The 13,173-nt window shown below is 39.4% G+C and overlaps 1 protein-coding gene across 1 annotated transcript in view; it reads left to right on the plus strand.

Moving 5' to 3' along the window:
- Positions 1–13,173, plus strand: part of LOC149218976 (uncharacterized) — an 82,343-nt gene that overhangs the window by 44,961 nt on the left and 24,209 nt on the right. The window contains exon 2 of the mRNA XM_089386677.1: positions 2,791–2,991. Coding sequence (XP_089242803.1) covers positions 2,791–2,991 — 201 coding nt within the window. The remainder of the gene's footprint in view (positions 1–2,790; positions 2,992–13,173) is intronic.

Raw genomic sequence — 13,173 nt, forward strand, 5'->3', positions numbered from 1 at the left:
CAAAGTTATGACTATTTTTCCCAGGTCACCTGTTTGTAATCTAATTCGGGAGTCTACAAAAAGGGAAACTTCCTCGAATCATATCTTTGCAAATATAGTGCAAAATGCTTTGAAATTCTGAACCTAGGTTCAGAACTATTTCATCCCAAATGGGTTTTCTTTTTAGCATCTGAAATGTCGCAGAAAAAAGGTATAGCGAAAATTCCATGATGACCTATTTGGAGCAGCGAAACCCTAGAATCCAAAGCTCTGATACCAAATGTTATGAAACCAACTCACAAAAAGATAGAAAAGATAGATCAACGCCTTATAATTCAGACTCTTCAAGGGGGCAACCTCCTTTACATTACACAAATGAACAATTCTTGGATGATACAAATGACAAGACATCCTTTCTATATATAAGAGTCTAAGGGGTCATAATATAATCAAAGCTGACATAACAATAATAATGTAAGGGCACAATAATAACAATATGGGGACTACATGGGCACAAGAATATAATAAGGGGGTTGTACTAATAACAACAAGGGGTTACATTAGTAGCATAGGGACCTAACAAAAGGAGTAATGTGCAAACCTTACAAGATGCTATCTATGAAGCGGTGAAAGTTGAAAATGAAATGATCAGCCTCACAACATGCCACCCCACAACTGGAGAAAATAAATCCCCTTATACATCCAAGAAGAATAATTGAAATGATAACAAAGGGGCTGAAACTAAAGACAAGGACACCACGGATGTAGAAGGGTTGCATCGGATCATTAAGAAACTTACAAACACAGTCATTGATATGAGAAGGAATCACGAAGAGAGTGCTAGTGGTAAGGGAGGAGATTATAATAACAGAAAACCCTTCAAACCTTTCTACAGGAAGAAAATAAAGGGTGGTCATGGTCAGCTCGCATTGCCTGCTCCACCTAATGAAGGGGTTTTAAACACAAAAGAATTGCCTCTGATTGGATCACTCCTCAACAAAGAAGAACCTATACTAGAGCTCGAACCAGAATAAGGAGATGAAGTGGAGTACCAAGTAGAGGAAACCTTGGATGAGGAAACCCAAATTAATGTGTTGTAGGATTTCCATAATGATAAGAATGACGACAAGGGAGATGACACTGCAGAAATTAATGCTAATGAAATCCACATGCGTAGTAAAGGGTCGCTTCCAGGTGCGACAAAGCCCTTAGACCAAACAAAGCAAGATGTTTGCCTTGTGAAAGCATCCACCCCCAGAGTTCCTATCAAGAAGAGTGGGCTTGGCAGTCAATCCAAGAATACCCCTGTTGCAAGTCACCCAGAGAAAGAAAATGCATCTCCCACTGCAACGAAGGCTACTCAACATGGTAAACTCCCACTTAAAAATGGAAAAACAGGTATGTTTACTCTGCCTTATCCTGTTTATAACATCGATTATAATATTGTGGATGATCTCAAGAAGTCTAGGGCCAATATCACATATTTTGACTTGTTAAAATTAACGCAGCAAAGAGATTTGCTGCTGAAAGCTATGAATGAGTGAAACTGCAAAACCCCCACCACCTCAAGCACCCAAACCAAGAAGCCAATGTCCAAACCTGTTAGTACCACTAGTGCAGCCCAAATACCATCAGCTATGGAGGCCACGTTATCTAAAATGAATCGAAAACCCCAAGATGTCAACGCAGCCATGATAGGGAGGAAATCAAAATCTATGACCCCACTGTTCCTCATTACGTTTGAAATTTTCAACATGAACATCCATAACTGCTTGGTAGAATTGGCGCCTCATCCACTGTTATGCCTTACGTTGTTGCTAAAAGACTTCAGGCCATACCTGAAAAAACTGGAACTCAAATCATGCAATTAGATAGGACAAATGTGACAGTAATTGGAGAATTGAAGGATGTGTTGATTCGGATGGCTGCTAAACCACAGTACACACAGGTCATTGATATAGTGGTAGTCGATATACCTGAGGCCTATGGAATTCTACTTAGTAGGGACTGGTCATCAAAATTGACCGGATACTTCTTGACTTATTGGTCCCATCTCTTGTTGCCTCAGAAGGGAAAAGGTGATATGCTGAGAGTCGATAGGGAGAGATACATGAAGTATGTGGTAACGGAACTAAATGGTCGCAATGAACCCATAATGTTTACCAACTCCATCCTTGGGAACTATAGTTTCAATTTTTATAATACAGAAACATGTTTTGGAGAGTTTCATGCAGAAACCGTTGAAGAAACTTTGACATGCACACAGTTGGAAATTCCCTCCTATAATCCAACTGATGAGCTATCCTGTATTATAGTAGATGATAGGACCAATTTCTGAGATAGTATTTCAATTGATGTAACATTAGATGCAATATTCTTGACACTCTATTTTGATGACTCTAACTGCCTTAAAGGTGCAGGTGCTGGAAGTATTCTCATTGACCCGCAAGGGAACCAACATCTAATGGCTAGCCAGTTGCAGTTCACATGCACCAAAAACACAACGGAATATGAGGGTCTACTGCAAGGCCTGAAGAAAGCCATTGGTATGAATGTGAAAAATATTAAGGTTTTTGGTGACTCACAGATAATTGTAGATCAGGTAAGGAAAAGGATACATTGCAATTCTCCACACCTAGTGAGGTACTAACATGAGGTGTGGGATTTAATGGACAATTTTGATTCCTTTAATATTACATACATACCTCAAGGCCAAAACCAAGATGTTGATCTGATGGCTAATATGGCTGCTAAAATTTTGCCTGATTTTAGATTGAAGAAAAATAAATGTTCTGTTGAATTGATTTTCAGACCGTCCGTGCTTGATAACATCTTGAATTGGCAGGTTTTCGAAGATGATGAGCAAATCCTTGAGTTCCTACACTGTGATAAGACATTCAAGAGTGCATTCATTGATGAAAGGGAGCATGACAAGCTTATGAATGAAAGAGAAGATGAGGAAAAGGATCATACCAATGTGATTCCAAAATCAGTGGGTAGGATGGAGCACTTGTATGACTTGCATGATAAATTCAAGAAACCTACTAACTACAAACACACAAATCGTCCATGAAGTATGAAATGGTCAACATTGGGACCGAAAAGGACCCAAAAAATGTTAATTTGGGCCTGTGGTGCTCTCCGCAAGAAAAGGTTGCATTTGTCAAACTATTTAAAGAATACAAGGATGTCTTTGCATGGACATATGAAGACCTAAAGACCTTTGATACCAGTATTATGCAGCATGTGATCCCTTTGGAAAAGGAGGTCAAGCCCTACCAACAAAAGCTGCATAAGATGCATCCAAGACTAGAATCATTACTGAAGAAAGCACTGAACAAGATGCTGGATGCTAAAATCATATTCCCGGTCAAACACACTCGTTGGGTAGCTAATCTCGTGCCAGTGAGAAATAAAAATGGAGACATCAGGTTGTGTATTGATTTCAGAAACCTGAATAGAGCATCTCAAAAGGACAATTATCATGTCCCTTCTATGGAACACATCCTTCAGTGCGTTTCTGGGTCTGAAATGTTGTCCCTATTAGATGGGTTTTTGGGATATAATCAGGTACTGGTATCGCATGGGGATTAGCTTAAGACAACCTTTAACACCAAATAGGGCACCTACACATACCAAAAAATACGTTTTGGGCTCATTAACGTGGGTGCCACATTCCAGAGAGCTATGGACATAGCCTTCCGAGGGTTGATGAACAGATCGATAGTGGTGTACATGGATGACATCACTGTGTATTCATATCGCAGGAGGGATCACATTTATCACCTGAGGTAGATTTTCGAAAGATGCCGAAGGTATGGAATTTCTTTGAATCCCAAGAAGAGCATCTTTGCAGCCACAGAGGGGAAACTACTGGGTCATATCCTTTCTAAAGACGGGATTGTGATTGATCCTAAAAGAATACAGACCATCATGAGAATACAACCCCCTGCCAATAAAAAAGCCATGCAATATTTCTTTGGGAGGATTAATTTCGTTAGAAAGTTCGTCTCAGGCTTCACCAAAATAATATGCCCCTTGCAGCTGATGATGAAGAAAGACGTTGCGTACAAATGGAGCGATGAAGCCAAGGAAGCGTTTCGGCGAATCAAGGAAGCCATTGTTGAAGCTCCTACATTGGTCAGCCTTGATTTCAGCAAAGGATTCTTCTTATACACCTTTGCTTCTGACCTTTCATATGCCGCAATTCTCACTCAAAAAAATGATGATGGCAATGAAGTCCCCATTTCCTACATGAGTTCAAATCTCCAAGGAGCGGAACTGAATTACCCAGACGTGGAGAAATAGGGCTACGCAGTTTTCAAGGCCATTAAACATTTCCGCCCTTACTTACTAAAGGCCAAGACCAAAGTCATCGTGCCCCATCCTGCTGTAAGAGCCCTCTTCGTACAAAAATAAATGGGTGAACAAAGAGGGAACTCGATAACCGCCCTTCAAGAGTTTGACCTGGAGATAAAGCCAGCATAGATAGTTCGAGGGCAGGGACTTTGCAGGCTGGCGGCAGAAGCCTTAGTGGACCAAAAGGAGGCACCTGAAGAATCAGGAATGTTGAGCATGCAATATGCACAAAGGGAACTCAGGGAGGAGCTCTTATGGAGTAACGAAGCACTGATGTATGAGCGAGAAGCATCGGAAACCTTTTTGGACCCCGAGTCATGGTACCACAACATACGCTTCTATCTAGTGCGGGGTTCGTGTCCTGAACACATGGATGCATCACAGAGGAGAGCTCTTAGATTAAAATCCAATATGTATTATTTGGCCAACAGCATCTTGTACAGAAAAAATCATGATGGAATCTGGCTAAGGTGTTTAGAGAAAGATGATGCCAACCATGTATTGAAAGAAATGCACGAACGACCCAGCAGGTGGTCATTATGGCGGAGAGACCACTTCCCACAAAATATTGAGAGCTGGATATTATTGGCCCACAGTGTTCAGAGACTCGCATGCCTATGCTCGCAAATGCAAGGCATGCCAAACCGCTGCAGGACGAGAAAGAAACACTGTTGTTCCCCTCAGGCCTGTCATGATTTACCGACCGTTCTAGCAATGGGGCCTAGACGTCATAGGTGAGATCACTCCAAACTCCTCACAGCAACACAAGTATATACTCACAGTGACTGATTACTTCACCAGATGGACCGAAGCCATCCCGCTCTGGAAGGTGAACGAAGATGAGGTAATATCATTCATTGAGAAATTCATTATCAACAGGTATGGCATCCCTGACGCTCTCATATTTGATAACGCTTCTTATTTTTCATCTCTAAGACTGACTGAGTTTTCCATTGATAAGTCAATCCACATAAAATATGCAGCAAACTATTATCCCCAGGGAAACGGAGTTGCAAAGTCTTCCAATAAGAACCTTATCTGCATAATCTGCAAGACAGTCGTTGATAACCAGAGGAACTGGCACAACGCCTTGACAAATTCCCTTTGGGCCAATAGGGTCACCCCTAAAGTGGCCTTGGGAAACTCTCCATACTTCCTAGTCTATGGATAGGAAGCCATCTTGCCCCCAAACGTTGCCCTTCCATCATTAGAGCTCTCCCAAGCTTCAAGAGGAACCCCTTCAGCCCCGCTTCAAGAAAGGATTGACCAACTGATGAAGTTGGAGGAATTAATGGATAGAGCCAAAATTAAATTCAAAAATCACCAAATGATTGTAAAAAGATGGTTTGATCATCATCTGGCGGGAGATAAAGATTTCCAAGTGGGGGAACTAGTTCTAAAATGGGACAAGTTGAGTGAGCCAAAGGGAAAACACACAAAGTTCCAACACCTATGGCTGGGCCCATTCCAAGTCGTTGAAAATATTTGTTAAGGGACTTATAGGTTGAAAACGTTATTGGGGGGGACTGAAAAGCTCCATGTTAATGGCCAGCATTTGAATAGATACTTCCAGTAGCCACCGCATTGGTGGCTACCTCCTGAGTAGGTTAGAGTTCATTTCATTTTTGCTGTTAGTTTATTTGTATTTCTATCCTTTCCTTTATTTTCTTCCAAGTCTGTTCTCCTGCTATTTTGAATTACATTCCTTTTCAGCCAGCTAATTGTTGTCCTCTGGTCTCGTTCTACCTTTCATATTTGCCCTCATTCACTACTCTCAGCCTTTCCTGCCTCATTAGCTTGTTGATGATTCTGTTGTTCCTGAATCCATCATTTCCTAGCAAATCAAGCAAACCTTCTATCGGCCCATGAGCACTTGAGAATTAGCAGTGGAATCCAAACCGAAACCCCTCATTGGCATCTGTTGGGAACTGTGTGAGATCTGTTGATAACTTGAACATCTAGAGCATGTAGGGGCATCTTTATAAAAAAAAATGTGTAACTACAGTTGGACTAGCATGGAGGAACGTTGCATTTAAATAAATCCCACTCAGACCTAGCCTATACTTGCTTGTAAAGTTTACAGTCATTCTCCATTGGTCCCATCCACCACATTAAATGGTCCAATACCTGTTACTCACAAGTAAACCTCCTTTCATGGGCTAAGCTCACTGTCTCATACCCTATGGCAAATCTAATTGTGCTCTAGTCCTTGTGCCTGAAACTGGAAGGACTTATCTAAAAAGAAATGAAATGTCAAGTCCTTGTGCCAATCTAGAAGGACAGGTTGTTTGGGAAGCCGATTAGATTAAGGACTGTTTGTTGGGCTTAGAGTACCGGTTGACACAGCAAGCCCAACCTTGCTTAAGCGGTTTAAAAATATGGCATGATCCATGACTATGCCCCATTCAATCAATAATATAGCACTGAAATTCTCATATAAAGTGCAAGAAAAACATGTCTACATCAAGCTTGATGAGCAATAAAGAGCTGAGGTAAACACCTAAACAGGTATTGGCAGACTAGTGATGGCCCTGAAAGGATTTTTGAAAGTTGGAAACAAGTAGAGGAAGGTAAATAAATCCCATAACACCACCATTGGAGAATTCCTATCAAAACCCTATCAGTAAGTAGAAGCTATTTGTCTTTATCCCACCTGAAGCAATTAATGTTGAAGTGGAACCCAAGCTTGTCCATCTGTACAGTGTGCATTTCAAGTTTATCTTAACACCCTGTTGTTCTAATTGATCCAAGGTTTATTTGGAAACGGAGATAATTGGTTTTCCCAATGGTTTGCCATTTGTTGTGGCCACAACCACCACCCTATTAAAACTTGCCTTGATAGCAATTTTGAATGGGCCCCCCCATAAGTTGATCTTGCACTCCTCCGAATGATCTACCCTATCCCAAGGATTTTAGCTCTTGCCAAGCCAAATCTTTAATTTCTAAATGGTCAAGGCCCCCTTTGATAAATCTCTGCTGCATAGTTCATTCTTGACCGAGCTTAGCCCTTCATTCATTCCCTTCATCAAACTTTTCAATCTTCATATGCATTCGTGGTATTTCTATGCTTGCACGCATAATCACCCCCACCCCCACTACAGCTGTTTGTGCACTTAATACACAAAACCTTCTATCGCCCCTTTTATTTTCATTATAACCATTTATAATGAAAATCCTTTGCAAAGCATGCATAAATCCCTTTTGGGGGCCTATCACAACTAACATAATGATTTCATGGCTGCCGGACCCGACAACATTGTTAACCACATTTTATATATCATCGGGCCTGGGTATGAGGCCTTTACATAAAGCACTCTATTGTCTTTCGGACCCGACGGAGTTATTAACTGGAATATATGCGCTATCAAGTCCGATTCCCAATCACCCATCGCATATCGGCGGAGCGTGGGGTCATACAGTTAGCCGGGAAGCAAAAGTCAGACCCGCTGATGATTATAAAGCCAGGCATATTCACTTTCAAGTCCGCCCCAACGGCCATACGTGGATTTTTCCCATTATACATGTGTTGTGCGATAAAGCATTAACGTCGGGGTTTCCAAAGGGAAGGGTAACATTGCGGATCCGAAGGGATTTATGAAACTTAACACATATGTGTTTCGGGTCCAAGATCCATCGCTTATCGCTATCGGCGGGATCTGGAATATATATATATATATATATATTCCAGATCCCGCCGATAGCGATAAGCGATGGATCTTGGACCCGAAACACATATGTGTTAAGTTTCATAAATCCCTTCGGATCCGCAATGTTACCCTTCCCTTTGGAAACCCCGATAAAGCATTAACGTCGGGGTTTCCAAAGGGAAGGGTAACATTGTGGATCCGAAGGGATTTATGAAACTTAACACATATGTGTTTCGGGTCCAAGATCCATCATTTATCGCTATCGGCAGGATCTGGAATATATAGATATATATATATATATATATATATATATATATATATATATATATATATATATATAGATAGATATAGCGCACCACAACCTCCCGGACCCGCTGATGATTACAAAGCCAAGCATATAATTTTTCAATTCTGCAATTTGATTTCAGCCGTGTTTTACGACAGTTTTCAATGTAAACCAAGTTTGGCTTGCGAGGCCTAATTTATGCATAAAGCTAAAAACCAAGGGGTGATTCTCTCATGATTGTCATTCTTTAGGTTATAAATGTTTCATGGATGTGAAATTTGTGTTTTTTAAGCATTTTGCAGCATATCTATATATGTGTAACTGATGTTGGCCATCTCTACAGGTGAAGACCGATAGAAGGCAAGCAAAACCTTAGGATGGATGCATAAGCTTCAAGTTTGACTCCAAATAAAAGATGCATGCGTCGATCCGAAGAGATTGTCCCCGTGGATATGTGTATTTGAAGATCAAGTTCTATGGCGTGGTATTCATATGTCCAAGTGTTTCCCATGTATTCCCAAAAGACAAAACCGCTCCAGATTGCATCATGAAGAGATGAAAAACAGTCATCCTCTCTAATCAATAACCATTCAGTGCCCAGGAAATGAAGCGCCCTAATGACAAGAAACGCCCTTTACGTGTCAGCAATGACATCGACTGTTTTCACTTGTTTCTTCTGATTGACATAATGAAGGAAGGAGAGGGAAGGCAAAGAGGCAGGGAAGACCGAGAGCGAGAGGCTTTTAGCATAAATATTACCTCCGAAGAGGAGGAGGGGCTTTTGATTTTTGAGAAGAACAATGTTGCTTTATTGTGAATGAGGAGGATTGTTTTTTAGGGAAGAAGGAGCCTTTAGTTTCAGACTCATTGTATTGTTTTGGATCAGAGTGTTGTTACTGGCATGAATGTAAATGTGATTTATATTTATGCATATTGATGATTTACAATTCACTATTAGTCTTGTTAAATTGAATGTGATTCAGTTTCATGGTTAACTTGTGAATGGTATCTGATTTGAAACTAAATTAAACATCAGTTTCAGTTTTAATTCCATAGAAGAATGTGGATTCCTATATGAGTGATTGGATTGCAATTTAGCTTTAATACAGTCTTGTCCAGCTGTGAATTTAGTGATTGATTCATTTGGACTCGAATCTATGCATGATGTTTAACCTTCTTTATCACGCTCCTACTGAACATATATATGATGTTTAAACCTCTGTCTCATGCTCTTGCAAGATAGATTAGAGTAGCTAGGACTGGATTAGAGTAGTTAGAAGTAGTATAGATAAGATTTAATACATAGAGGGTAGCTGTTTCACTTTATTGATTTAATTGAAGTATTCCTCCCGGAAGCAATCTTTCAACATGTTCAAGTGGTTTACGGGGTCCCTTCAAACCCATCGGAGCTAGCCAATCCAAATGAAAGCAGGTCTAATTGGGGCTTACGATCGAGTTAGTTCCCCTTGTTGACATAGTGTACATTAGCTACTCTTCAAATGAATGTTCTTTTCCATCTTCATCCACTACTTCCTCTACTTTTTCAGACAGGGGGTAATCTAGAGTTTCTTCCTAGAGGGTTTTACTCTTTTAAAAAACAAGGGTTTCTCGTGTTGTGTTGGATCCCTGCTCATTCTATCCACACACCAAGTCTTCATATGAACACTCATCTTTTAAAACTCATTTCCTCTTAGACACGGATAATTTTTCTTTTGAGGGAGACGATAGGAAATTTTGTTTGTATCCACCCCATAAAAGAAATTATTCCCATTTCTTACCCTACTTCTGTAATTTCACTTCTACTAAAATTTTTATCAAGGCATGGTGAAACATACTAGTCTTGGTATTGTCAGGCTGAACCTGAATGTTATTTTTTCTTCCATTTAGTCAAAAAAATTAACTGGTAAAAGGGAAGGTTAATTTCCTACTTATCCTTAAAATAAATCAAAAATTTGAGATGGTATTGGAAAGTGATAATATATCTACCTTCACAAGTGATGTATTTTTTAACCAAATATAGAGGCTTATGCCACTCCTTCACCATGCACGTGGTATGCCCTTGCTCCAATTTGGGCCTTATTTCTCATAAATCAGGAACTAGTCACAATCAAACTCCTTCATTGCACTGTTGAACTAACATTTTCCTCCCTACGGAAGTTATATACATTGTGAAATGGATTCCTTTGAGATTAATAGCTCGAGTTGGTTGAAACAAACCACCCTCCCATCAAAATTCTCCATGAAGGCTCTCATCAGTTTAAAATAATATCCCTAAAAGTTTCAATAAAACTTAAGCCAACCAACCTCCTTGAAGTATTTACAACCCTGAGGAAATTTGTAAAGAAATTCAGAATTGGGAGGTTCAAAGCATGACACTTGAGGTTTTGGTGCCATACAATCCTTTGTGGGGAAGCATTGGAAACCTTAATTCTACATATGATCGAGGGGAACAAGAAGGTAAATGGGGAATTTGAAATAGAAATTCTCTATTATGGAAAAGGATCACACAGAAAGGGAAAACAAGAATCATTAGATTACATGGGGAAACTGCACCTGCACGATCCATTGTGATAGGATAGGGTGACGACATAATAAATCACAATCTTGAGTACGACAATATTTCACCAATTAGTGAATCCTTACCTTATTAAGTCATGCATTAAAGTAAAAACACCTTATTGTTATTACCTTAAGTCCCTTGGGAGTCCCTATTACTAACACATTTTTGTTGGGAGGTTTGTGTCTTGATAACCAAGATTATGTCCACTTGTCTAGCAGTTACAGGAACAAGCTACCTTGATCATACAATTCAGGCTCATCGTTATCAGGAATTATGGAATTCTTCATTTGATAACTATTATATCCTAAAAAAAGAAAGTTTTGGACTTGACAACTTCGAAGATTAACTTAGCACTGCGTTGGGCTTCATCTTGTGGCTCTGCTTCTAACTTTTATTCCAGTTTTCACTAGTAATTTCTATAGGATAAAATTTTGTTCCAAGTAGAGGATATGGTCACAATTATCACCATGAATTCTGATAACTTCCCTAACCTATCCCAAATCCATTAGTTTTCATCTCGAACAAAATAACAAGTATTTTTATCATTTCGCCACTTTAGGTACAATCTCCCACCATGCGAATGAAGGGGTTGAGATCGAGCACATGGGAGAATCGTTAGATTACCGGCCATTGATGTGTGATGTTAATCAATGTGAGGTTGTCCACATTTAATGTCAATAGAAGTGAAAGTACCTTAGTACATATTACGAGGAACGAATAAATGAGCTGAAGTCAAGTCACCTAGAAGATCCAGTAACCAGAAGACTTTAATGTATTCCTGCTGATTTGCGGTGAGAGAACCTGACATTGATGCATGCAAGCCTCAAGTTATTGTAATAATCCCTAGCTCCCCTCCCTAGATAATGTGTTGAAGTCAATGGGGGAAAACCATTAGAAGGAGGGCCTTAAGGAATCCCTCATCAACTAACATTATGTCAATAAGAAAATTTGGAAGATTCGTGGTCATAAAATAAAAGAAAATGACAACAATATCTTAACAACCTAATCATGCCACAAGGTAGTTTTCATAATTGGGCCCCAAAAATTCATATTTATTGTTTTTTTTTTTTTATGATTATTATTATTATTATTATTATTATTTAATCATAAAAAAAGAGAATAATTAAAATAATAGCGAGAAGAGAGTCTCCTTGCTCCAACACTTCCATCCCATTGTCCTTGCAAATTTCAGTTACAAACTCCTCCTTGGACATCGAATTTCAGTATAATTTCTACCTATGTACATTAATAATGAAATTCATTTGTTGTTCAACAACAGTTTTGATTCAAACTAACCCATTTTCAAAAACATTGTCTACTCCATATCACCCCAACTAGCAGGTCATCAATTTTCCTTTAAAGTCCTTAAAATGATTCTACCGAATAAATTTACCATGCCAATTCTTCCTATGATCTTGTACCAAGACTTCTTTTTGGACAACATCTTGCTTAATTTCATCAATTCAATTCAACTGCAACAGTCTTTGTTCTTGTGCTTCACTTAAATCTAGTCCCAACTAAGCAACATTCCAGTAGGCATGAATTTGAAACTCGATCGACAACAAGACCTACTTCCCGTAGACTAACTCATATGGTGTGTGTCCCCTAGTACTCCTCCACATTGTTTTGTAGGCCCAGATGCTTCAATTAATCGTTCAACCCAGCCTTTATGGTTTATACGAACAATCTTAGTAATAATGTCCTCCAACACTTTATTCGTGGACTCTACTTGCCCGTTCACCTGAGGGTGATACAATTTTGAATTTTGGTTCCTAATCTGATACTATTCCATAATAGATTTAATGAGGTTGGATTGAAACTATGTCCCTTGGCCTATAATGATTTCTTGTGGCACCCCAAACCAAGTAAAAATTTCCTCATAAAGAAAAGTTGCAACTGCCTATTCATTCACTCAATCTAATACCTTGGCCTCGGCCCATTTCGTAACATAATTTGTGCACACAAAAAGATACTTCTTCTTTCTAAACATTGGTGTGATTGGAACTATGAAACCCAATTCCCATATTTCGAATGGCTCAGCCAGTACATGTGATTGCAATGGCATCTCGTTTGCCTGAACTGGCATCCCCATCCTCTAGTAGCTATCACATTGGCGCAAATACTTATTCACATATTTAAATAGGTTGGTCTAATAATATCCAACCAGAAATACTTTGTATGTAGTGCACTTATCTGAAAAATGACCTCCATAGGGTTCATTGTGATAGGCTTTTAAAATGTCAGGCACTTCATCCTCCCAGACACGTCATCTAAGGATAAGATCTACACTTGTATAAAACAAATCACCATTAATCCAAGAATAATGAGAAATTTTTTTATGA

The sequence above is a fragment of the Pinus tabuliformis genome, chromosome Q (genome assembly GCF_031772625.1).
Source record: "Pinus tabuliformis cultivar Carrire ecotype Pingquan chromosome Q, CPIR1, whole genome shotgun sequence".
Classification (NCBI taxonomy): Eukaryota; Viridiplantae; Streptophyta; class Pinopsida; order Pinales; family Pinaceae; genus Pinus; species Pinus tabuliformis.